This window comes from Typopeltis vanoorti, chromosome 20 (assembly GCF_054136105.1).
Source record: "Typopeltis vanoorti isolate ZY-2024b chromosome 20, IOZ_Tvanoo_1.0, whole genome shotgun sequence".
Taxonomy (NCBI): domain Eukaryota; kingdom Metazoa; phylum Arthropoda; class Arachnida; order Uropygi; family Thelyphonidae; genus Typopeltis; species Typopeltis vanoorti.
This window is the reverse complement of record NC_143568.1, coordinates 43,720,950-43,747,499: the sequence shown is the minus strand read 5'-3', so window position 1 is coordinate 43,747,499 and position 26,550 is coordinate 43,720,950. Positions and strand designations below refer to the sequence as shown.

Genomic DNA, 26,550 nt, shown 5'->3' with positions numbered 1-26,550 from the left:
GAGGTAAAGTGATGGTAGAGAGGAACAGCCTGGGGGAAGAGGGGGAAGGAAGTATGGAATAGTCATGTCAGAGAATTGGGGTTAGTGTGTATGCTTATGAATTCCAGAAGTATTCAAATAAGAGGAATGAAACTGTAGCATTGAGAGAGTATCTGTGCCCAAAAATTGTCAAAATAAGTGAGAAGTGGTTAGATGAGGATGACATTCTTGACAGGAATAGAGGTGGAGGGATATTAGTTTTCTGTGAAGACAGACAGCAGAAATGGAGAAGAATTGCTGCTGTTGATGGCAGAGGAGTTATGTCTTTCCAAGGTGGAGATGTAGGGAGCACATACTCGTAGTAGTTTTGAAACAGCACGGTATGATGCAGAAGGGACAATATGAAACATTTAGTAGGGTGCTGCTATAAGACTGGTGAAGTGGAGGGCAGTGAGAAGAGAAATAAATATGAAAATTAGTATGGCAGTATGGATGATTTTTGCTATGGTAATATAGAGTACAATGAAGAGATAATATATTAGGGCAGGGAGCAAAGAGAATAAATATGAGTTTTTGAGAGACAACTACCTTAGGCGGTGTGTAACAGAAGGTACACAAAGATCGAGGGTGTTGGATTCAATTACCTCATTAGAAGATGTTATTGTAAACCAGATGTTAAATCTTCCTCAAGATGTTGAAAGTGACCATGAGGTGATTACTTGGGCAGTGGCCAGGCATGCGAGGATTTCTGTGAGAAAGGGATATATGTGTGTGGAACTATAAGGCAGTGATAATGAAAGAACTCCGTAGATGTCTTGCGGCTGTATGACGGAATGAGGAATTGGATGGAAAGTTGATCAATGCTGCTTGGGGCCTGCTCAGGAATTGTCTCACAGAGGCAATGCTGAATGCATATCCAAGGTCAAGAGGCTAAATAAGATAAGTGGGAAATGGATGAATGAGAAGGTGATGCATGAAGTTTGGAAGAAGACACTACGAGGTGACACAAAGTGAGTGATAAGTCAGTTCCACGAGCACAAAGAGCAAGAAAAGCGAGTCACTTGATATTTAGATTAGGTTTTTATTTTTTGGTCAGTAGAAGGAAGAATGATTATGAAAGGATGATACTGATTACTGATAAGGGTAGAATAATAACAACCACTGAAGAGAATACAGCAGATGTTGAATGAACAATTCATGAAAGTATTTCATCCTCTTGAATGTAAAATTATACTGAACTTGAAAGCAGGGGAAAGGGAGGAAGCACCACTGATGTTCATTGAACAGGAGGTATGTGAGGAACTGTATAAGTTAGCCTGATATAAGTAAAGCTGTATGACTTGATGGTATATCATCAAATGGCTTGAGGAAATGTTATAGAATCAAGAACAGCATTAATATACCGCTAGCATGAGTTAGATTGGCCCAATTTCCAAAGGAGTGGAGAGAGGACAAAATTGTTCCACTTCAATAAATGGGATGGTGGTAAGACTAAGCCTTTGAATAATAGGCCAATAGAGGTACAAGTGAGGACCAGGATTCAGAAATGGGTTGACAATAGCAGCATTCTCTTTGATGGATAGCATGGGTTTTCCTAAAAGGATGAAAACCCAAATTTTAGCTATTGTGTTTTAACAAATTTGCTTACTTATTATAACACAGTGACAAATGCCTTGGATAAAGAGGATGAATATACAGTAGTATATTTAGATTTTGCAAAAACTTAGATTGCCACATGAAAAGCTGATAATTAAACTGAATAGATGTGCTTTGGATTGGAGACTGGCTGAATGGTATCAGTAAGTTGCATATGTATGAGAGTGCGATATTCCAGAAGAGAGGCCTCAATAATGATGAAAGAAAGAAAGGATTAATGATGCGTGCCCAAAGGATCTATTTTGAGGCCATTGCCATTTAATTTTAGTAAATGACATTGGCACTGAATGATGATTTATAGTTATCTGCAGATGATCTGAAGTCAGGAAGAACCATGAGAGTTGTTACTTTGCTAGATAACTCATGATGATGACAACAGATGATAAATAGGTGAGTGTATTACTTGATCAGTGTAGCAAAGTTTGAGGTTTTAAAATTAGGAAAGTAAGAAGAGGATGCAGAGTAAAAGATTAGTGGAGATGAACAGGAGGGATCTGGGGGTAATGGTGGATAAGAATCTGAAAGTTCAGGACATTTTGTTAAAATTGTGAGAACAGAACACGGTCTTCTTTCTTGCAATGATGCTGACAGAAGCAAAGATGTTACGATTCCAATGTATACAGCTTTGATCAGACTGCATATTTAATACCATGCACAGATCTGTCACCTACTTTCAGAAGAATGAAGATTTGGTGAAAAGGGTTTAAAAGAGAAAACTGACAAAAGGTCCTTCTGCTCTAAAATGTTGAGTATAGAGAATTTAAGAATGCAAATTGTAGTCTAGTGGATAGAGGAAGGGGGCATGAATGAGGCATATAAACTGGTTATTTATTTCATATGATGATACAACCCAAGTCCCCTTTTATGGGGATGTAGGGCACCATCTCAATCTCCCATTTTATCTGGGCTGGGGACCAGCATATAGCTGAGGAATTAGGCCAACGGCTGGGTCTTAAATATTCTTGACTGTAATCTGTTGTTCACAGGGAGCTACAGAGGCTCATATAAGCTGGTAAGGAGTTACTATCTGATTAATGAGGATGAGATTTTTCACAGAAGGAGCAGAGACAGGAAAAGAACAAGAGGTTATCCTTGGAAGCTGTATAAAGTGGATGCGAACAAGAGCAGATATTTAGCATGGAAAGTGTTTCATGAGTGGAATGTTATCAATTTCAGCAAATAAATTATACACTAAGAATTTAAATAAAGACTTGCCACCACTGCACATATTTGTTATTACAATAACGGGATAAATTTAGGAAGATTAAAATTGCACTGATGTATTTATACTATAACAATTCATAGAAGAAGAAGAAAAAGATGGGAATTTAATTTACAGATGCATTTGGAATTTATGGAATTTATTAAAAGCCTCTCACCAAGTTAATAGACAAAAGTTATGAAATATAACAGAAGACAGAGGCTATTCAGAAATTCAAAAGTTTTTAAATGCAATTAAAGACATAACTAAAATTCATATAAAGAACTTTATAACGACAACCATACAAATTAAAATAGTAATTGAAAACCAAACTCTTTAACATGTAAAATATTTTTAATATTTATGACATGAAATAACATTTGATATAAATAATGATGTATATAATAAACTACATCATTTTCAAATGATCTATATGATATAAGGTGAACAACAAAAAGGCAAAACAAGAAAGGAAACAAGTTTATAAATTCATTGAAATATCAACAATATATGGTTCAGAAGGTTGTACAGAAAGAAGAAAAAGATAAAAACAGAATACAACACCTGAAATTAACTTCTTAGACCAGTTAAAGGATGCACAAGAATAGATAGAAAACAAAATGGTGAAATAAAGAATGAATTACAAATATTTACAACAAATGATAAAATATGTTGTTTATTTTTTAACGTATATATCAGAACACAGAAACTAAGTGAATAATTAATTTATTAACTTATTGCTGATATTTCGATGGTGTTATAACCAGCATCTTCAGAGCACCAAAACACAATTTGTCACAATATGCGAGACTATAACAACATGGTGTAATCAACGGACTAGTTAAACAAAAATTGTAGCAGCAACACAGACTAGAGTCCTGATTTTTGGCACCCTCTATCTGAAAAAAAAAAAAAAAAAAAAAGTTTTTCGTTAAGATGACTGTCTCCCAGATCTTAGGCAAGTTAATACAGCCATATTTGTTGAGATTTGGAGTGTGTTTCAGGGCTTCTGTCGCCTCTAAGAACAATCTCTCCGACTTGTAAGAGCTTCTGTGTAGTACTTTTGTGTTTTTCCAGTTGATCCTGTGTGCAGGGGTATCGAGAGCATGGTCTGCTAGGCCCAATTTGCCATAGTGATAATTCCAGACATATCTTTTGTGTTCGCTGATGTGGATGTTCACAGTTCTTCTTGTTTGACCGTAGTAGGCTTGATTACATGAGCAGGGTAGTTGGTAGACTCCTGGATGTGATAAAGGGGGTATGCTGTTCTTGGTGAGCGGATAAGGGTTGCTAATTTGCTACATGGTCTGAATGTAGTGTGTAGTTTATGTTTATTAAGAATTCTTGAAATCTTATCGGACGTGCCTTTAATGTATGGGATGGTGACTGTTTTGTTGTAGTTCTCTGTGGTGGATGGTGGGAGGGGTTTCTTAGGAGCGTTTAGTATTTTGTTTATCTTATGTGGATTATAGCCATTGGCCAAGAAGGTGTGGCATAAGTGAGCCAGTTCAGCAGCAAGAGCATTGTCATTGGAACAGAGTGCTCTTGCTCTATGGGTTAGCGTTTTTAAAATGCCATATTGTTGAGAAGGATGATGGTGTGATTGTTTGTGTAAGTATCTCCCTGTATGTGTGGGTTTTCTAAAAACTGAAAATGATAAGGAACCATCTGGAAGACGTGTGATAAGTGTATCCAGGAAGGGCCGACAGTTATTAGCTTCCAGTTCCATTGTAAAGTGGATTTTTGGATGTTGGCTATTTAAATGCACTAAGAATGTTTCCAATGTCCAGTGAAATATCAATAATTAATTTATTAACTTATTGCTTACTTAGTTTCTGTGTTCTAATACATACTGTTAAAAAATAAACAAGTTCGACGAACACGAGTCTGTCCACACGTTAAATGATAAAATAAAAGAACACCAAAATAACTGGAGAGAACATGTATGCTGATTGACAGATGGAAAACTATCAAAGGAAGTAATTAAATATAAACCTGAAAGGAAAAGTTCTAGAGTTCTATAGATGCCAATTCAGGCTTATAGCCTGTATCTTAAAAGAAGATAAATTTAAATATTATTTAAGCCGTAAATAATAATTACTTATAGTCTAAGTGGTTTGTGATAACATTATTTTATTTAAGCTACATGCTTTTCTCATTTTATCTCACTAGCTCATGGATGGTTGACTATGAGGATGTCTTCATCATTTTCCAACAATAATAACTGTGAGTTAAAATCCTACTGAGTCATGGATGTTTGTGACTGTCTGTGCAAGATGATTTTCATTATCTAGTCTGAAATCATCACCCTACTTACTAAAAGTCATAAATTGTTTAATAGCATCAACTGGACTCTACAGTAAAATGTTTTGATTATAAATTAGCATAGTGACTAGTATGGTAAGGAAGACAAAACTGGAATATGAGAAAAGACTGGCCCTAAGATCCAAAGAAAATCCTAGGGAAGTTTTTAGCTATGTGACCAGTAGGAGAAGAAATAAAGAATGGCATTGTGAGATAAAAATGGGAATGGAGTGACTGGTGCAGAGGACATAATGGAGTTGTTCAATTCAATGAACAATTTATTGGAGTATTTCATCCTGGAGAAGTAGGTTTTAATATTAGAGGGATAGGGCAGATTCGAGGTTTAGTGGAACAAGAGCAGAGTGTGTGTTTCAAATACCGAGTACTCTGGATGTCAATAAAGCAGTGGGACTGGATGAAATTTCACAACAGGTTTTGAGAGAATGTGCTAAAGAGCTGACAGCTCCGTTGACCTGGCTTTTCAATGAAAGTCTGGCCATGGAAAAGATAGTGCCTGCATAAGGGCGATAGCAGACTGGAAGTATCAAATTATAGACCAGTTTGTGTTTCAGTAGTTGTTAAGATCTTGAAGAAATTAGTGAGGGACCATATATAGAGTTGAGCAGGTGAGGGTAATGTTATCTGAGAGAGTCAACATGGATTTGTTAAGGGGTGCTCTCTTGCTTTAGTAATATGATTGCCTTATATAATAATGTGACAAGAGCAATTGATGAGGGAAAGGCATATTATGCCATTTTTTTGCAAAGGCATTTGATAGGGTGCCACATGATAAGCTGATATTTAAGTTCCAGCACATGGGTTTAGATGTCAGGTTAGCCAACTGGATTCAGGATTGGCTATCTGATAGGTATCAGAGAGTTGTGTTTGGTGGGGCAATATCAAGGCAGTAGGTTACCAGTGGTGTCCCACAGGGCTTGGGTACTAAGATCTGTATTATTTAACCTTTATATCAATGACACTGTCAGTGGACTGCAAGAGGGTTATTTAGTTTGCAGATGATGTGAAGCTAGGAAGGGTTATTAGTAATAATGCAGATGTGGCTGCCCTGCAAGAGGATTTGAATAAACTGGTCAGATGGACAATTAATGAATGGAGATTTTAGTTTAATTCAGCAAGATGTAAAGTCTTGAAGCTTGGGATACATTGGTGGGAGGCTGCATACTCTGCTGGAGGAGGTATAGGAGACAAGAAATCTGGGGATGATGATTGATAGAAACTTGAAATTCAGGGAACATATTGCAAAGGTGGTGAAGGTAATCCAGAGGATTGCTGCAATACTGAGAAGGACACTGACTTACACAGATAAAAGAGTTGTCATTAAATTGCAAAAAGCCCTAATCAGACCACGCTTGGATTATTGTGCTTGGATTTGGTCCCAGAAGGATTTGAAGGGGATAAATTAACTGTGGAAAGGACAGAGGCAGATAACAAAGATGGTTTCAGGACTGTATAATGTTATTTATGAGAAACAGCTGAGGGAATGTGAACTGCAGTTTGGTAGATAGAAGGAGAGGTGATATGATTGAGACTTTTAAACTGTTGAGAGTAGTTACAGGGTTGACACTGGGAGTTCTTTGCTTAGTGGAACAGGGGGGAAGGAGCAAGAACAAGGGGCCATCCCTGGAAGTTACGAAAGGAAGCTGTGAGCAAGAGAGCGAGGAGTGGTTTCTTTGCATGGAGGGTGGCTCAACTGTGGAATGCATTGCCTGATAGAGTAATGAGAGCACAAACAATCAATGAGTGGAATGACAGACGGTGTTTTCTAGGAAGGATATCTCACGATGAGCCTTTTGACTCCATGGAAGGCTGACCCTTACAGTATAACATGTTTATAATATCCACACCCTTCATGGGTGGCATGTGTGTATGTGTGTGTAAAATATGCTTGAATAAAATTGGATACTATAATTTTCATATATTACTCAAAGTAATCACAGTCCTGAGCTTTATTTATATGGTTTCACAACAAGCAAGAATCAATAAAAACAATAAATCCAAATTATAAACTGTAATATAAAATTACTTTATATATTTATTTATATATATTGTGTAAAGGATAATAACAATAATAGTGAGAATACACTTGATCCAAGATGGAAAATGTCTAAATAAATCAAGTTGAAGTTCAAATCTATGTTGCAAATTTATAAAATAGTTTTGAAACCGCTTTCAATATGCTTACTGAATGTGCAAAGAAACTATAGTGGATTCTAAATCTGTCTACAGGGTAGCCTCAGCTCGATAATACATCTGAAATGAGTTCTGCAATTTATCAAATCCGATACGTTAGCTATTTAAAAGCGATTTCAGATGGAAATACTTAACATATCTTAAATGTCTATGATATGCAAGTGGCAATTAAAAATGTTGCATGAAAAAACAGCAGAACCACAACTAATGAAGGCTACAGAACACTGTTAAATGACCCATTGGAAGATATTGCTAATTATTTTATCATACCTTGAACACGATGCTATATAATGATCGGCTAAAGCGACAATTAAAAAAAAAAAATGATCGACTAATTTCGTTGATGAATGATGCTGATAATAGGATGCATTACGTTCTACAAGTCAAGTTCACAAATAAGTGCATTAAGCAGGTTGAAGTTCAGACCTATATTGCAACACGTTAAGCACAGTTAGGGTTCAGAGACGATAATATACTGTTAAAATATTCATATCTTTGGAATAATCAAATTTTAATGGAAAATTTCATATTATTAAATAAAATATAATCAGATATCGTCTAATTAACACTTACTTCCCATCTTGTTACTCTTTCCAGCCGGTACAATTTAAGTGCCACACACACGCATACAAATCTAACGAGAAAGGACGAAGTACCGACCTGGTTACAAACACAGTGTGTACATACAGTTATGCTAGGCTACGTCGACAGGTATACCCTGCCACGTGGCATTTAATGCACTCACGTGATTTACTATAATATAACATGCGAGCGGCCACTTTAAATGTAATAGAAAGACTAATCAGTACATTCTTAAAATCAGTAGGAATAAGTTTCCGATACATAAGCTTAATTTCAGTAGCAAGAATAATTATGGTGCACTCATTCATATAGCACTGCAAAAACACTACACCAAAACAATACCCTAAAAGACATTATCAGAGTAAGTATGGATATTGTTTTGATAAAGATGTTTCGATTTTAATCGAGGCATTTGATATAATAATCTATAATTGAAACCCAAGCCTTGTGGAATATATATATTCAAGATACCAAGTAATTTTATGTAACCCAAGTAAGTCAAGTTTGCGCCTGCACGTAGCGCAAGTCTAGGCAACTCATGGTAGTGCCATACTAGGCAACTCGTGGTAAAAGTGGATTAAGTTCTGATCAGTTTCCTTAGTATTTCCCTTAATGTAAAGCACATCCCCTTGCGGAGATGTATGATGCTATGCATTAAAGGCAATGGTCACTACCCATACCGGTTTCGACCTTTATTGAGGTCTCGTCAGTGGGAGCCAGACCTGACAATGCTAAGGTTGAAGTAATGCAGAGCTTATGAATTTTACCTAAACAAGGTGCTTTGACCTTATTAAATAAAATCTCAGGATGAGAGATAGATGTATACATACATAATTCTTGAATACATAATAAACCTGAGTTAAAAAAACTTTCTAATATATATGATTATTATTATTATTATATGACACTTCCACTTACAAAGACTCGTCGAGGGAGCATGTGCCAACAGCATCGAACGATTGCATCATCCCTTCCAACTACTAAATGAGCTCAAACTTGCTTAACTTTTTGTGTGGGTCATTAGTAGCAGAGGCTCGACCAACGCGCGCGCGCGCGCGTGTGTGTGTGTGTGTGTGTGTGTGTGTGTGTGTGTGTGTGTGTGTGTGTGTGTGTGTGTGTGTGTGTGTGTGTGTGTGTGTGTGTGTGTGTGTGTGTGTGTGTGTGTGTGTGTGTGTGTGTGTGTGTGTGTGTGTGTGTGTGTGTGTGTGTGTGTGTGTGTGTGTGTGTGTGTGTGTGTGTGTGTGTGGTTAAAGACTTCATGGAGGAACATGCAGGATCTACAATATGCGGGCCCAAAGAGTGGGAAGACTCAAACTTTGAAAAGTGCATGACAAAAAGTTGCGTAGATATTACTCTAATCAATATTTCAATTACTGTCTGTATATATCAGAATGGCAAAGAAGCTAGCATGAAAGATACGACCACGAGTAAGGATATTACTAGCCTGACCATATTTGCTTGAGACAAAAACGGGCATTGCGATGGCAAAAACATATAGGGGTTATGTAAGATTCCGTATTAATGAAAAAGGCGATAAAAAAGTGTTATTACATAACCATATTCAGCTTACCATTATTCTTCAGTGACAGAGCCCATACAAAAAAATTTAGGTAGACGTAAAGGGGGACTGTATTTCTCCACAATCATACAATTAATATTTCTCTGATGAAGCGATCGTACGCATCAAATTTTTGCCTTTCAACACCCTACCATAAAACTTCTCCCACTTCATGGCACAATTTTGTCTTACAACTAACCTAGCCCTCATTGTCTCAACACAATCTAGATTTCTCCTTTGACCACATCCTGTTCATAACAGAAAATATTCTCTCAACACGTGCTGTACTTTCTGGAAGACAAAGAATAAACTACAATATTACAAAAGTCTTGAAAGTTTAGGCGTTTTTCACTTATTTCAGAAAAAAAATCTGCACCCATCTATCAGATGCAGGAATGTTTTCTTTATTCCATGTATCCAACTGCTTCGCAATTTGAGATTTTATGAGGGTCCACTGATAGAATACACGAGTTTCTTCTGTTTCTGTGTGTGTAATGAGTTCCTCTTTCAGACTGTCCTGTGTTTATTTAATTCCTTAGTAGCACCTAGAGGCGTAGCTAGGGAGGGGCGGAGGGGGAGATCCGCCCCGGGCGGCACTGTGAACCTTTTTTGAACTTTTGCAGTTAATTCTAAAATACATCTCAAGAACTCATTTTCAAATATTGTAATACTACTGCGAATTTTCATTACAATTGCTGTAAGTAATGCTAGTTGTGAGAGAAGTTTTTCTAAATTAAAATTGATTATGAATTACCTACATTACTATGAAATAGACTTCGAAAATGTCATCGACGATTTTGCTAACAGAAAAGCAAGAAAAATAACATTTTAGATTGTTGAAATTAAGGTTTTACTTCAAAAATAAACATAGTGTTTTAATTTATTTCCCTATACGTGGTTTGACTTTTTGTAGTATTTTTGGTGTGTATTGAGAGGGGGGAGGTTAAAAACTCAAGGACCGCCTCGGGCGGAAAAAGCGCCAGCTACACCACTGGTGGCACCCACTTGAACTTCTCAGTGTTTCCTAAACTGCACTTCCACTTATTGACATATTCTAAGCTGGTTTCATAGAAATTCTCAACTACCCCAAAAAACTTAGCCTCATTAATTATTCTTGAATCTACTAACATTCTCAGGTGTTTTTTAACATCAGCATTTACAAACACTTCACTTTTTCTGGACTCTAAATTGTTTACAAGATTTTCAATCTTAATGGCTACTTCTGTAGCTGAAATATTATCTTTTTCAATTAAGCTAATGTATAATCTTGCGGAGGTTTCTGTGGTTAAGAAGTTCAATGGCACTTACAAGAAACTTAAATAAACAAGACTTGAAGAATGCAGTCACCCTTCCTTATATCAGAAATGTAACAGATAAATTCGCCAAACTTCTCTATAAGTACAACATAAAAGTAACTTTCCTGCCTACTACGTAGGCCAGACGGGGAGATCGGGAGAAATCCGCATGAGCGAACATCAAAAGGAGGTACAAAAAAGAGAGAAAATAAGTCTGGCTTGATTTAACACAGCTTCTACTGGTCATGATGTACTTTAGGACAAAACAAACATGTTCTGCATTGATAAAAACTGTTTCACAAGAAAATTCAAAGAGGCAGCAAATATGATTAAAATTCCTACGCAATGCAACAATAATCAAAGCTTGATTTTTTAAACGAAGTTTGGTTAGCGTTTATTAAAAATTTACTCAGTTCTGACCTCAGACAGAGTGAAAGTGAACCACAGAACGCGACATCAAATAGCATTGTTTCCAGCTAACACGTATTAACGGTTGTATAGATCTGTTATTTGGTTTTTAACAAACTTTTTTGATGTTCATAATACCAATAAATGAATTTGGTTTTTTTTTTTTTGTAATTTCTTATACTTTGTGCTTTAAACTGTTAGTTATCTTTACCCCTGAAGATATTAGTCTGACGACTAACGAAACTTGTCGGGTTTGTTTTTAAGTACTTGTTCAGTTTTAAAAAACTGTATTTTTTAATAAAAATGTGGTCACAAAACCGTAATGATTCGATTAAGCTAATGTATGTTTGGGACGTAGACACTTGATCTCTTGCAAATGACAAATTTAAATTTCAAATAGGGATCTTCAAACAATTTGCGCAACATAATAGTGCATTTTTCTTGTGAAAGAAAATAAGAATGAAGCCCATCAAACATGCTTACAATTCTGTCAATTGATGGTCCCCATGAACAAAAATCTTCTATTTCCATGCTCTAATAATTTAGCGTAATTGTTTTCTATAAAGTCATAAAAGTTTTTCAGTTCTTCAACTCTGACTTGTGTATATATTGAAGTATTTGTATACTCTTACAAGATTCAATCTCAGTTGATAAACAGTCGACAGCAGCAGAACAGATGCCTCGTCTGAGATGTGCAAGTATTCCCAACATGTATTTTTTTTATCATTATTTTCTCTGAATAAATCACTGCAGATTCGATATTTAGTATTGAACAATGCGACTCCATGGTTATACAAATTACTGATATCTATGATATTGATATACGATTAGAGATTATGAATAATAATTTATGATTGACCAATATTAAAATATATTTATAGTTTTTATTAAAAATGGGACAAAACTGACATTTTTATTAAAACGACGGGACGGCCGGAAAATATGAAAAAAGCGGTACTGTCCCGTTCAAAACGGTACGTATGGTCATCCTAGATATTACACATACTGACCACTGAATTAGAAATTTCTATTCATAAGTAATTTCCATATAGGAATGCGACTGCTGATATCGATCCTCTTCAATTCCCTGAGCATAGTTCGGTGAGATGTGGGTAGAGATAGCCTTCATTAAGTGCTTCGGTCAGTTGCTCCAAACAGGAAATTATTTGCCCGTACAAGCCTTCTCAGACAATTGCGATCTCTTTCCCGACAGACTGTCTTAGGACTACAGTTACGCCTCATAGACAAGCAATTTGAGTTATTTTTCTACTGATGAAATATCCGGGATATTTCACTTTTGAAAAATCGGTAAGCTCTACTGTTTTCAAAATCGTGGCTACAGTCAGACGATCATCCACAATAAACCCTTTATCGAAGTCCGAAAGATCTTTTGTTTTGCCCATTGTGATCAACACTATTGGCCATTACTGACAACAGTATTCTTAAATAGTTGCATAGAACACGTAGCGAATCACGTCACCAAGTATTTTGCATATAAGCTGCAAAGTGACACATATATATCTGCATAAAGATATCTAATTCAGCATGTGTAGAAAAGAATTGATAAGATTGAGGAATGAAGAGAGAAGTGTGTAGAATGAGATAGGACATTTAAAGCATGGACTGATAGTAGAAAGTGCAAAAAGTGATAGGTCAATCAAAGATGAATGATCGCAGTGGAACAGTTCAAAGCAGCATAATGCTGAATGGGAATATGGTGAAAGATGAGAAAACAAATCAGATGTCAAAAGTATGTCTGAGAGGATCAACAAGATGACTGAGGCTGTGGAGAGGAGAGGAGAGGAGACTAAATACAGAAAAGTTGACTGTGTGCTGGTAGGAACAAACGACCTCTGAGGAAATGCTAATGATGTAGCAGATATTCGAGAGTCACTGGAGGCAGTAAAAAGGAAGAGCAAGAGATATTATGAATGATCACATGGGAGGAGTAGATAGGCAGGAACAAGCGCCATGGTACAAGAGAGATTAGTGGATTTGCACAACAGGAGACTATGATATATTATGGAAACAGATTAGTGCAGTGCAGTGGCTTGATCAATTGAAGGGGAGAGAAATTAGCAGGGACTGCGACTTGGGAAGAATGAAATCAAATACTTATGGAAGATTGTATTCCTAAGTTTGGGAGTATAAATAGAGTAGGAGTAAAATGGATAAAACATGAAATTCTGCAGGAGCTTCTGAGAAAAAATATTATGGTGGAGATATAAAGAACAGAGCACCTAAGAAGCAACACATGAAAAGTTTAAGATCCAGGATAAGAAGGTAACGAGTGTATTGAGGAAAGATATACAGTATTTGTATGTCAAATGAGATTGGCTTATGTAGTAAAGCAATAACTATATGCTTCTATAGTTATATAGGTTATTGCTTTATCCCTTAAGGTAGATAAAGGGGGAGAATATTGGATGACTGACTTTAGTTGCTAGAGATCAAAGATATATTGGAAGTGTTCAATAAGTATTTTGTTAATGGGATTATATTGATCAAGTGCATATAATAAACAACTATGTTATACCAACTATTTTCTTGACAAAAAGCTCTGGAAAGGCCTTTAATGGGATTATATTGATCAAGTGCATATAATAAACAACTATGTTATACCAACTAGTTGGTATAACATATAATAAACATAGTTGTTTATTATATGCATTTGATCAATAGAATCCCATTAAAGGTCTTTCCAGAGCTTTTTGTCAAGAAAATTAAACGTTTTTTAAGTATTTTGTTAGTTTTTTTCATGTATGAGAAGTTAAGAGTAGTTTTGAATAACAATAAGGAGAGCAAAAATTTGAGAGTTCAAGCGTAGGACGTGTGAAGAATTTTATGTAACCTTGGTGGTAATATGGATATCAATGAAAGGAACATTATTATCATTATTACAAAACCAATACAGCTTTCAGAAAACAAAAAGCACCATCACTTTATTAGAAGACATCGTGGACACAATAAACAGAGCTCTTGACAAAAACAAGTACGCCGTCCTTATACTGCTTAACTTAACACTTTCATTGCCAAGCTGAAAATTGGAATTTCGTGTGGTGGCCAAATTTTTTTTATTTTTTTATTTAGTTAGCGACGTCAACGCGATAACACGTGATCGGCCGTTTGGTGAGAACTCGCATCGCGCGATATCGCGTGATTGGCAATGAACATGTTAACCAAAGCATTTGATACACTTGAACATGACATACTACTCACCAAACTATACTCAATAGGTATAAGAGAAACACTGCATACATGGTTCAGGAACTACCTCTCAAACAGAACACAAGTAACAAAAATAGGTACATGTCACAGCCGGGGTATACAAATAAAACACGGTGTTCCTCAAGGCGCCATATTATCACCCACTCTATTCAACATATACATTAACGATGTTCATAACATGGTCATAAGTAGTCAAATATTTCAGTACGCAGATGACACCGCACTACTAGCAATCCATACAGACATCAACACGGCTCTCTCCGAAGCACAAGACCTAAATGAAATCACAACATACTCCTATGCTGTGATTTCATTCATGTTGATAATACACAACCCAAGATTCACGCGCCCCGCAACACTATCGATACACTGTCACGCATACCGCTGCATTAACAATAAAAATACTTGCCAATGTCCCCAAATCAAACCTGTAACACATGCAAAATACCTTGGTCTCTGCATAGATTGCCACCTTAAATAGGCAAAACATATAGAATACCTGCATACACTGTTAGTGCCAGGTTATTTTACGCCCTAGCCAAAGTTTACAAGTGCACCCCTTATTTCAGAAGTTAGATATTTTTTTAAATGAAATTTTAAATATAAAAAAATAAAAATTATTTTGGCATGCTTTATTAATAATATACAATATGTATAATATATGAAAATCGAATTTTAATTTTTCTTGCTTTCAATTTTGCAAAATTTTCTACCATTTCCTTTAAATCCAATGTAGAAGCTATCTCGTATTCGATTGAAATTGTTCGACACTAAAATAGTGTGATGTGTGAGGGATAAGGAAAAAGAATCGATATCTAAATCATATATCACTATTTAATTTTGATATTTTAGTAAAGTATGAACAAAGCATAGCTTGAAGTTTTGCGCCCCTTCATGGCTTACGCCATAGGCGCTTGCCTAAATGATAACGCCGGCCCTGCCTACATACCCAACTCCGGATCATTGCAGAAAAACTCTTCCAAGTAAAAGACATTATTCCATCCAACATATATATATATATATAAAAACCTCCTATATCACGGTATCTGCGAATCCCTACTCAGATACGGAATAACAGTCTATGCAAACACATGAAACAGCCACCTAACAAAATTGGAAACATTACATAAGAAAATTGTGTCAACAGTGATTTGGACACCTTACACGCAACAACCAATATCCGATCAGCACATGGCGACATACAGAATCCTGAGCATTAAAAACCTGAAACACTACGTAATATTAACAAGGAATTACTTCAACATCACCTATCGAAACAACAGAGACACATATCGTATAACACGACTTACAACTCTCTACATCCCTACACCCTTCAACAACTCATGCTGTTCTTTTGTGAGATCACATCAGATACCCATGCCACTCAACAACCTACGAAGAAATTTAAAATACACAGATAGCTACAGAACATTAAAACGCGAACTCTGGAAAATATACCAAGAAAGTTAATATACCGTGAACACTAATATACACATTACAAATCACCAGCATCCAATACATAAGCAGTAACAACAGCATAAATAGTGAAGGCTAACTCCCATTCTCTTCATAAAAGCTAACCCAAGCTTCGAAGTAGCTGGGATTAATTCGTCTCACTCATCTAGACGTAATCCTCATAATCAAACAATGCAGATTATGTAACAAAACAGTCAATAACAATAATGAAGACACTGATATTAAAAAAATGTGTATATGTAAATAGGTTGTATAATAATAAGCTATGATATTATTACACTTTTTTATATAATGTTCGTCAAGTAGCTTTATTTTATTATCCTACATGTTTCGCCAATTTTTTTTTTTTTTTTCTATCGGCATCTTCAGGGAATACAAACTATTTTTACGATAGAAAAAAAAACTGGTGAAACATGTAGGATAATAAAATAAAGCTACTTGACGAACATTGTATGAAAAAGTGTAATAGTCTTATAAATAATAGTCAAGAAAAAATTGAACACAATAAGCTATGATATTGAAATTGAAAAAAAAAATTATGTACATTTATATTTTTTTTAAAAATCACTGTACTCTACATTTTGTACTGAACAGAAAATGTAATAGTATGCTTTACATTGTATATATGTATTATTATTATTATTATTATTCCTGATACCTCCAAAGAGTCCGAAGACCCATCGCGGCAGGACACCTACACCTACAACTGTCTCAACCACTACACTGAGCCTCTACTACGAATCATGTCCATCAACGCCATCTACCGCCCACCTCTACCACAACTAGTGTTTTTTGTCTGTAAATTGCGTGTGTTCTTAAGGGCCGATTTTTCTGTATGCGGGATGAAAAACCCGAGTTTCAGGGAGAAAAAAACCCTGCTACCTCCGTATGAAATCGGCTAACTCACCTTCGATTGAAATCGTCCAGATAAAGATTCCTCCCGTCGCGACGAGAATCGAACTTAGGCCTATTCCAGTCGAAAGGCGCAATGTACCGTCGTTCTTCCAATTGTGCTATGGAGGTTCATTGGCTACAGCATCACCATTTGTTAACTTCTGGAATTTTCTTAGAAACCATGGCCAAATATCCAATTGAATGATACTCATAAGTATATATACTCTGTATGATGATAAATAAAATATTACAGATTTCAGAAAAATTATTATTATTATTATTATTTGACAATTCCAGTGAGTTCAAAGACTCATCGAGGGAGGGTACCTACTCTACAACTCTTTATCTTCACCTGTTAATCCACCAACGAACCTCAACAGATATATTATATTACGCGAATGTGCAAAAGAGCTGGCAGAAATAGTAAGAGTGATTTCTTTTGATTTAGTTGTTCGACAGATGTCTCGCAACAGGAATAATCCCAGAAGAGTGGAAAGAAGGGAAAACAGTGCCACTGCATAATGGCAAATATAAGTCACTAGTGTAATAATACAGGCCAATGTGTATATCAAACGTAGCGGATTAGGTGTTAGCGAAAGAATACGAACTGCATAATGGAATTTTTTTTTTTTTTTTGTTTGATTGTTCGTTTCTTTGTTTTTGAGAGTGCAGCATGGGATTTTTAAGGGGAGGTTACACTTCATAATAGGCAGACTAGGGTGCTGGTTAGAGAATACACTTAAACAGTGATTTATACTGATATTGATAAAGCATATAATGGAACACCAGATGCTAAACTACTGTTAAAATAAAGCAAAATGGGAAATACTCATCATTTGGTAGCATATTTATAGGTACAGTTGACAGTTAGAAGCCAGTAAGTTCTGTACGGATGTGCGATATCCTGTAAAAGAAAGGTGACGAGAAGGTGGGGATTATAGAGTTCTCTTCCAGGACCACTGTCATTTAATTTATATCAATGATGTAGTTAAGGAGTGAGAGAAAATATTCAGTTATTATGAATATTTGATGTTACTAAATTAGGAACAAGAATATCAAGAGCTGCTGCTGTTGATATTCTGTTACAAGATGATATAGGTTGGTGCTTTGACAAGAAGAATGGGCCAATGCTGAATGTACAGTTATGCACTTGGGCCAGAGAAGACGGAATGATGTGTCTCGTGTAGGAGACATGAGATCAGAAGATCTTGTGCATGCATGTATCCATCTTGGTTGTGATATTGCAATGCCGGAAGTGTCACTGACTGATGGAAGAACAGAGATGAATAAAACAGAGTTGCTTGGGATATTGAAGAACATTAGCACCAACACTGCAGTAAGGTTAGATGGCATATCAGCTCATGTATTACGAGACAATCCATGAGAATTAGAACCTCTGAGCAAGTTATTTAATTTAAGCTTCACCAATAGAGTGGAAAACAATTCATTGCATAAAGGACGTTCCAAGAGAGAATTTGCAAATTATAGGACAATCGGTATATCAGGAGTGGTGGTTAAGGTTCTCGAAAAGTTGGTAAAAATCAGAATTCTGACTGGGTATAAAGAAATATACTTTATAAGAGGCAACATGGTTTGTTCTGGTCTTAGTAATGTACTTTGCACATTAAAATAACAGTGGTGTTTGCATACAGAAAATGCTAGGTGGGCCATATCAATGGATTTTACAAAGGCATTTGACAGGATTCCAAATGGAAGTGTTGGATAAATTGGAACAAATGAAAATGGATCTGAAATTGGTAATTTGGATTAGAAGGTTGCTGAGGTATAGATATCAAAGAGTGGTTTACGGAAGAGTTTAGTACATGAGAAGGAAGATTACTAGTAGTGTAATAGTGGGGGCATAGCACTTGGTCCTCGTTGTTTAATTTGAACATTAATGATATTAGAAATAATTTGGGCAAATATCTACCCGATTGCCGATGATACAAAACTGGGAAGGGTCATATTCAATGATGGTGATATACAGATCTTGCAGGATGACTTAGATATGTTTAATTTGAACATTAATGATATTAGAAATAATTTGGGCAAATATCTACCCGATTGCCGATGATACAAAACTGGGAAGGGTCATATTCAATGATGGTGATATACAGATCTTGCAGGATGACTTAGATATGTTGGCAGTGTAGGCAAAGGTTAATGGATGCTAGTTTAGCGTGGCAAAGTGTTAGGTGAAGTTGATTAAAATCAGAATTCTGGACTGGGTGTACAGAAATGTGATACTTTATTAGAGTCGGTGATGCACCTTGGGAGGATGAGATCACATGCTGTGTACTATATTGATAGAACTGAACTGCAAGAAGCTACGAGGCAAGGGACGTGGGTAATTGTGGACAGAGAACATTGACTTCAACATCGATTTACATCGTTGTTGAAGAGCACACTGACAAGCAGAAATGGGAAAGTTTTTGTTCCACTTTATAATTCATTAATAAGATCACAGTCAGACAATTTGAGTATATCTAGTATAGTATATTTCTTGGTAATGAAGAAGTAGTGGAGTGGATTCAGAGAAGGGTGACAAAGATTTTGGTTTGTCTGAAGAATACTTCCTATGAGAATACATTAAAGGTCTGTGGGACTTCAGAAACTAGCTGATATGCGTAAGAGAAGAGATATAATAGAAGCATAGAAGTTATTAAACAGGCGTTATAGGACTGATTGGTTGACACCGAGACGTTACAGAGCAGGAGGGAAGAGAACGAGGCCCCCCCCCCCCCTGGAAACTGTCGAAGAGTGTGGTTAACAAAGATGTTAGGAGTAGATTTTTTTTGTTGTTGTAGGGTGATGAATGGGTGGAACGCGTTTCCACAGGTGATTGTGAATGTTGTCTATAGGTGAAATTAACCAGAGATGTGATAGTTATGTGAATAACGGCTTGTATCTCGCGATGAGTCTTCTGATTCCACAGACACCCGAATATAATATTAATAAACTAAAGTTCACACAACTTTTGCGTTGAAATTTTCAATGCAAAAGTTAGAAATTTCCCAAATACTAAGGAAAGATTTTAAACCTTTTCTGGATTAGTCTTTTGGTTAGGAGAAAGGTTAATAAATCTGGAAACACCACATCCTTGTACGTATTCAAGGTAATTCACGCATGCATTAAGCATTGAAATTCATCTCTCACGACATTCACAAATATCCATTTCTCTCTATTAATTAGAGAAAAGTATCATCAGGCTAGCAAATTATTAGCATACTTAATTGAAGCATACAGTGAACATTATTTGCAGATGATGTGGAAAGTTATAAGCGTTGAACTAATATTATTGAAACAAATTAAATAAACTTAAAAATTCTGAAATCACTTCAGTGGAAAGGGTGCAAGTTTAAATTCCATTTACAAGCATGCAAGAGAAATATCCCAGACGTTGAATAAAAATTTCTGGAAATTAGTAGGCAGTCGATTTCTGTCACTCGTTTCATTAGCAGTTGAAGTCCTCTCATCTGACAATTTGTTGACAGACAAACTGCTTTATTTAGGTTTTCCTGACCAACAATAGTGTTATTGTGAACAGCATAACATAGCAGGTAGATTTTTTTCCGAATTATGTTTTAAAATTCAGTTTCCAGGGGAAAAAAAGCCTACCTACCTTCACTAAAAATTGTGACTCAAGAAGCTATGGAAACAGTTAGAAACATTTCCGATATTCAACTCCTTTGAGTATGTCAAATACATAAATAAATGATCAGCTAACACCTTTTACTCCCTTATAGGGATAGGCTGGGCCTTTTTAAACTTATCTCCCTTTTAGAGTCTGAGTGGGTAGTTGACTCTTCACTGGTAGCCAATCAGAGATAGCTGGCTCATGACTACACTAATTATATAAGCACCAACCGATGAAGAGACGAGGAAACAAGTGCTGCCCTCTCTTGATACAGGATACGTTACTGTCTGAAACAATGTGGGTTCTATGCCAATTTTCTTCAGTTTATAAGGCGAAAAACCCGGGTTTCCGGGGGAAAAAACTACTTGTCCGTGCCATAGACCGAATAACTCGGGAAGTGGTCGATGAAAGGCTTAGAAAAAGTTCCCCCAGTTGGTGGCTAGTCTTGAACTTAACACTTTTATTGCCAAGCTGAAAATTGGAATTTCGTGTGGTGGCCAAATTTTTTTTATTTAGTTAGCGACGTCCACGCGATAACGCGTGATCCGCCGTTTGGTGAGAACTCGCATCGCGCGATTGGCAATGAACGTGTTAACTTATATTCGGGCGGATTACCCCAGAGGTTGCAAGCATCACTTCCACTGAGTTACATGCCTTTTGAGTATATAGGAGTAAGCCCATTTTCTGTGACTTATTTAGAATTATAGTATTTACCAAAGAGGCCTACAAAGGATATTCTCCAAATATAAATAAAATGTTCTCCACTGTATTAACATAAAAATATGTTTTCCTCAATCACATGCATATATCTGGAGATTCCTAATTACTTGTGGAATGACCGCTGTTAGATCCTGAATGAAGGAATCTTGCAAAGACATCATTCATTCATTCAGGGTCTAACATACCCATCATCATCATACGTATCAAGGATTTAGGCCTAGTATGGCCTGTTCTGGCCTTAGAAGTCATCGTTGAATCGTTTAAGAGGACGTCCTGGTTTTCTTTTTCCTAATGGCTTGTACTTTAAGGCTTGTTTTGGTAATCTTTCTGTTTTCATTCTTTGAACGTGTTCCATCCATCTATGTTTATATTTTTTAATTTTTTCAATTACTGTCTAACATACTAAACTACACAAAGAGAAATACCTGCACATCAGCTGAGATTAAAGTGAAACTTCTTCACATATGTATAAAATTGTATTAATTTTATATACCAAGATCGAATTAGAGATTGTCTTAAAACAGGAATTTGTTAATATTATTTAAGCCTCACTTTAGCTGTATAGAATGGAGTCACCAGATATATTAGTAACGAATTCATAGAAGGTATACAACTACACGTGTCCAGCGTAACGCCGGAGGCAGTAGCCTACGCAGAAAATACGTCGACACGAACACAAGAGTATAACAGCAAAGGGGAGAGCAAGGGATGAACCCAAGGGGAGAAAAGATGTGTCATGTGCAAAGGGGACTCCGAAAAAGTGGGTGCTCTAACGAAAGAATATAAGGGAATGAGTGCCCATAATCGGCTCTCGTCTTATCGTTTTTCCTGGTTCGGAAGTCAGCCGGTGGTTCGAGTAAGGGGAACGAAGCGTCAGTGCTACGATGGCGGACCGCGAGCTTTCCTGAGAATGTTGTAGGATTCCATGCAGAGCTGAAGGTGAAATTTTCCAGCCCTAGCAGAATCGAGTCCTTGCTGAAGAGTCCCATCGAGAGGAATAGAGAAGTTTCTTGAGACGCAAAGAATCGAGTCAGTGATCGGCAGTAATTATGAAGATAGCATAGCCCCTATGCTGGTGTAAGGACAGCCAATAGACAAGAGGTAACCAGACGTACACGAGGTGCTGAAAGACGTCGGAAAAAGTTCGGTCAAGTATAAGTACTGTTTTGTTTAGAATTCCTTAGAAGAGAGAAAATTACTTGTGAATATAAATTACGGACATTATTCTAAAGAACTTTGTGGACAGACTCTAATTAGAATGTTAGTCTCCTTTTGAGAATAAGAATTGTTAGGAGGAGGTCTTCTGTGTTGTGATTGATTTGACATAACGAGATTAAGACTGTAGATTTATATAGGGTGTCCCAAAATTCACGCAAGATTTAAATTTAGCACCATTTGTGCGGTAAAGTGTTGCCAACGAGAAAAAAAAAGAAAGCGTGACAGCTGACAGTTCAGGGTTATTAAAAATGACCAAACACAGCGAAGAGAATTCGTTGAATGGATTATGGAACAAGTGGATGCTTATTTTTCGAACAAAATCATCTTCAGCGATGAGGTTCATTTTCATCTTGATGGCTTCGTTAATCGACAAAATTGTCGCATTTGGGGTTCAGAAAATCCATGAGTGATTGTTGAGAAGCAAATGCATCCACAAAGTGTCACTGTTTGGTGCGGATTTTGGGCTGGAGGCATCATCATCAGTCCATTCTTCTTCGAAAATGCGACTGGTAAGGCAATAACAGTTAATGGTGCTCGCTATCGCGACATGATAATCCAGTTTTTTGTGCCTAAATTGCAAGATATGGATGTGGACATGTGGTTTCAACAAGACGGTGCCACATAGCCTGAAAAACAATTCAATTACTGCACGAGTCATTTCTTGGGCGTGCAATTTTGTGATCCCCCGTTTAGCCAATTCTGATCACCCGTTTTGGTGATCAGAATTGGCTGCTCAGATCATGTGACTTAACACCATTGGACTTTTTTTCTTTGGTTTTTTTTGAAGTCGAAGGTTTATGCCAACAAGCCCACGACCACCCACACCTTGAAGAAGGAAATTGAGCGCAGTATCAACGAAATTCAGCCACATTTATGCAAAACGGTCATGGAAAATTTCGACAAGAGTGCATATGTGCCAGCAAAGCCACGGAGGCCATTTACCCAAGATATGCTATTCCATGCATAACCCTATACTGTATGCTTTATGAATCAATAAGAAATTACAATTTTTAATTAAAAACCTGTGTTTTCTATCAAAATTACTTCTTGTGTGAATTTTGGGACACCCTGTAGTAACTGAATAACATTAGAATGTTAGTTATATTATCTTATGAATAGCTTGCAGAAGGGAATTTTAGCTTAACACCATATCATTTGCTATCCCAATTATCAGTCAGTGTCTTACATGCTTTATAACCTTTAATTTAAATTTAAAGTGTGTTGATCTTTTAACTCGAGTTTCCGTATCCAGTATTGAGAAACTGAATGCATGAATTTCTTTAGTGTATTTTGCTTTGATATTCCAATAAACATGATTTATTTGCCTATACCTGTCATGCCTGATTATGATTCCAACTGTGGTCGTAGAATTTTTTCCCATAGTTCCCTAGCTTTTGGACACCAGTATATATCATTAATATATGTACTAGCAGTAGCAGCCCAAGAACTGAATGTGGCTGACGCTAGTTTCAGGCCTTCCACTGAATTTTACTGCTAAATAAAGTACTCTGATATTCATCCACCAACTTCCTCTTATTCACTTCACGAACTTTATATCCATACCCGTGTGCTGTAACTTGTTTAGAATTACATGCGTATTCTGTCAATCACTATTGCAAAGTCCAGCAGTTTGACTATAAACCCATTACCTTTATCCAACTCAGCTATCATTGTATTATAAAACTTGAGCAAGTGACTGAGGCATGAAGTACCTTTCAGAAAACAATGCTGCTCCCCCCCATGTAAGACCTTATTTATATTCCTGCAATTTGCTGTTGACCAACTTCTCTGTACCTCGACTACGACTCCTTATATATAAGCTGATCGATCGGCTACATCAGTTTTGGAGCCTCCTTTATGCAGTGGAACTATCTTGTCCTCTTTCCATCCTCTTGGGACTAACCTAGAGCCGAAAGAAGTAAACGGACACCACAGTGCAAGGGAAAAACAGCCATGACAGTAGCAATCCTACGGAACATACTTTCCACAGGTGTCAAATAGCGATCAATGGGAATTTTGGACCATTATTACTGTAGATATTGCTGTCCTTCCATGGAAACCAATGTTGTGAGTCTCAGTTCTGAATGTTTTTATGCAAATTTGTGTTTCAGTCAATGCCCAGATCTCCACATTCAACATTTCAGCAAACAAATTGCAGTTTTTATATATTATCCTTCATATCACCCTATGGTCAAGTTCGGTGAGTAGTCTATTGTGGTTCTACTTTCTGCACGACCATTTCAGTCACTGACTGACACGAGATGGCCCAATTTATCAAATAGGCCTGCAACATAGTATCCTATCACATCGCGTTATGAATTCTGCCAGTTGCAGACATTTCACCCAGAAAGAGTTGCACTTACTTGGGAATATCATATTCCTCCAATTTATACCATCTACAAGCATGTGACCTGTTACATGCAGAGTATCCATGGGGTATCCCTTTAGTTCTTTCTGAGCAGTGCATATTCACCAAAGAAATCTAACATTAGGATTGAAAGAACGGATGAAAAGACATAATATACAGTATATGCATGTATATAAGAGTGAGAACAGTTGAAAAGTAAGACTGTAAATGTCACTTCTGTTTGACTAGGCTGGGGAGATATCACAGACAATTGAAGTTTTTTCTGATTTCCCTATCTACTCATTAGAAGCGAAATTGTTTAGTACTAGGATTTTTATCTTAAGAAATTTATGAATCTTTGTCTCGAATTCACAAAAAATAAAAAATGCACTAGAATTTCATTAAGAGAAATTTACAAATCTAAAATATAAACGTGAGGAATATATATATTATAATTTTCACTTTTAGTAAAGTAAAACTAATACTGTATCATATCATACAGAATAAAGATATTTAAAATTTATTACTAATTAATGAATATATTTAATGACTGCAGTAAATGAAATCGGCGTTTTTTTCCCCTTTTTCGGATGCATATAACTCAGAAATGAAAGTTATTTCATTATTATAGTTCAATCTGACAGTGCAAATATTTTGAATTTAGGAGTGGTTCGTATACTCAGAAAATGTTCATGTGAATGTCAAAATAGAGTAGACTTATGAATTGAAGAATTTAGGATAGTTTGCACCCGAAAGTGATTATCATTGTGCAAATAGTTTTGAAACGCACAAAAATAATGAGATGTTCGATCATATTGGTTACATCAGATATAAATGGGTATGATTTTTGCCGGTCTAGTTGGCCAAGTGGCTTCAGTATCAGATCTCGGATTCCAATCCTACAGGGAGATGTTTGTAGATAGTCTTGTGATTGAACAGCTATAACCTTTTCTGTGCTTGCACCATTAAAACCATAAATCTTTTTCATAATGTAGGAATTTTCTTCAAGAAGGTAGAGGAGACAAGGAATTTGGGAGATTAACAAATTTCTGGGACCTTTTCTGTCCCTGCACCAGGGGCATAGCTGGGGAGGGGGGTCAGCCCCAGGCAGTACTTTGCATGGGGCTTTGCCATTCTGTCTATAGACAGAATGGCAAAGCCCCATGACTGTCTATAGAACAGAAACTGAGTGCTGAAATATCTAACAGAAAAGCAAGAAAAATAACATTTTTTAACGTTAGAATTAAAGTCCTACTTTAAAAATAAACAGTGTTTTAATTTATTTCCCTATATGTTGATGAGAAAAATCTGGTGATTTGGATTAGAGGGTGGCTCAGAGACAGATATCAAGGGTGGTTTATGGGGGAGTTGAGTTCAGGAAAAGGTAAGTGACCAGTGGTGTATCACAGAGCTGAGCACTTGGTGTGTACTTGTTTAATTTGTATATCAGTGATATAAGAAACGATATGACATGAAATATTCAGTTGTTTGCTGATGATGGTAAACTGGGAAGAACAATGTAAAATGAAGGTGAGGAGTCCAGATGTGGTGGAGAACATATAGAGGCAAGTGACAAAGATTGTTGCAAGTCTATGGAATGCACCCTATGAAAATAAATTGATGGTCTGTAGGCTTCAAAAATTAGGTGACAGGCAAAAAAGAGACAGAAGCATATAAGTTAAAAAAAGAGGTTTTGTAAGTTTCACACCAAAAACTTTTTTCAGCACATGGCAAGAAGGAAAAGAACAAGGGATCACCAGTGGGAGTTGTGTAAGAGTGTGGTTAGCAAGAGTCTAGGACTAGCTAATGTTTTGCTTGGAGGGAGGGTGGTGAATG

The 26,550-nt window shown here is 36.5% G+C and overlaps 1 protein-coding gene across 1 annotated transcript in view; it reads right to left on the bottom strand.

The window, feature by feature from the left end:
• Positions 1-8,053, bottom strand: part of Sec61alpha (SEC61 translocon subunit alpha) — a 151,639-nt gene extending 143,586 nt beyond the window's left edge. Inside the window, exon 1 of the mRNA XM_090410578.1 lies at positions 7,925-8,053. Within this exon, the coding sequence (XP_090266704.1) occupies positions 7,925-7,931 (7 nt within the window). The 5' untranslated portion in view covers positions 7,932-8,053. The remainder of the gene's footprint in view (positions 1-7,924) is intronic.
• Positions 8,054-26,550: the final 18,497 nt, after the last annotated feature.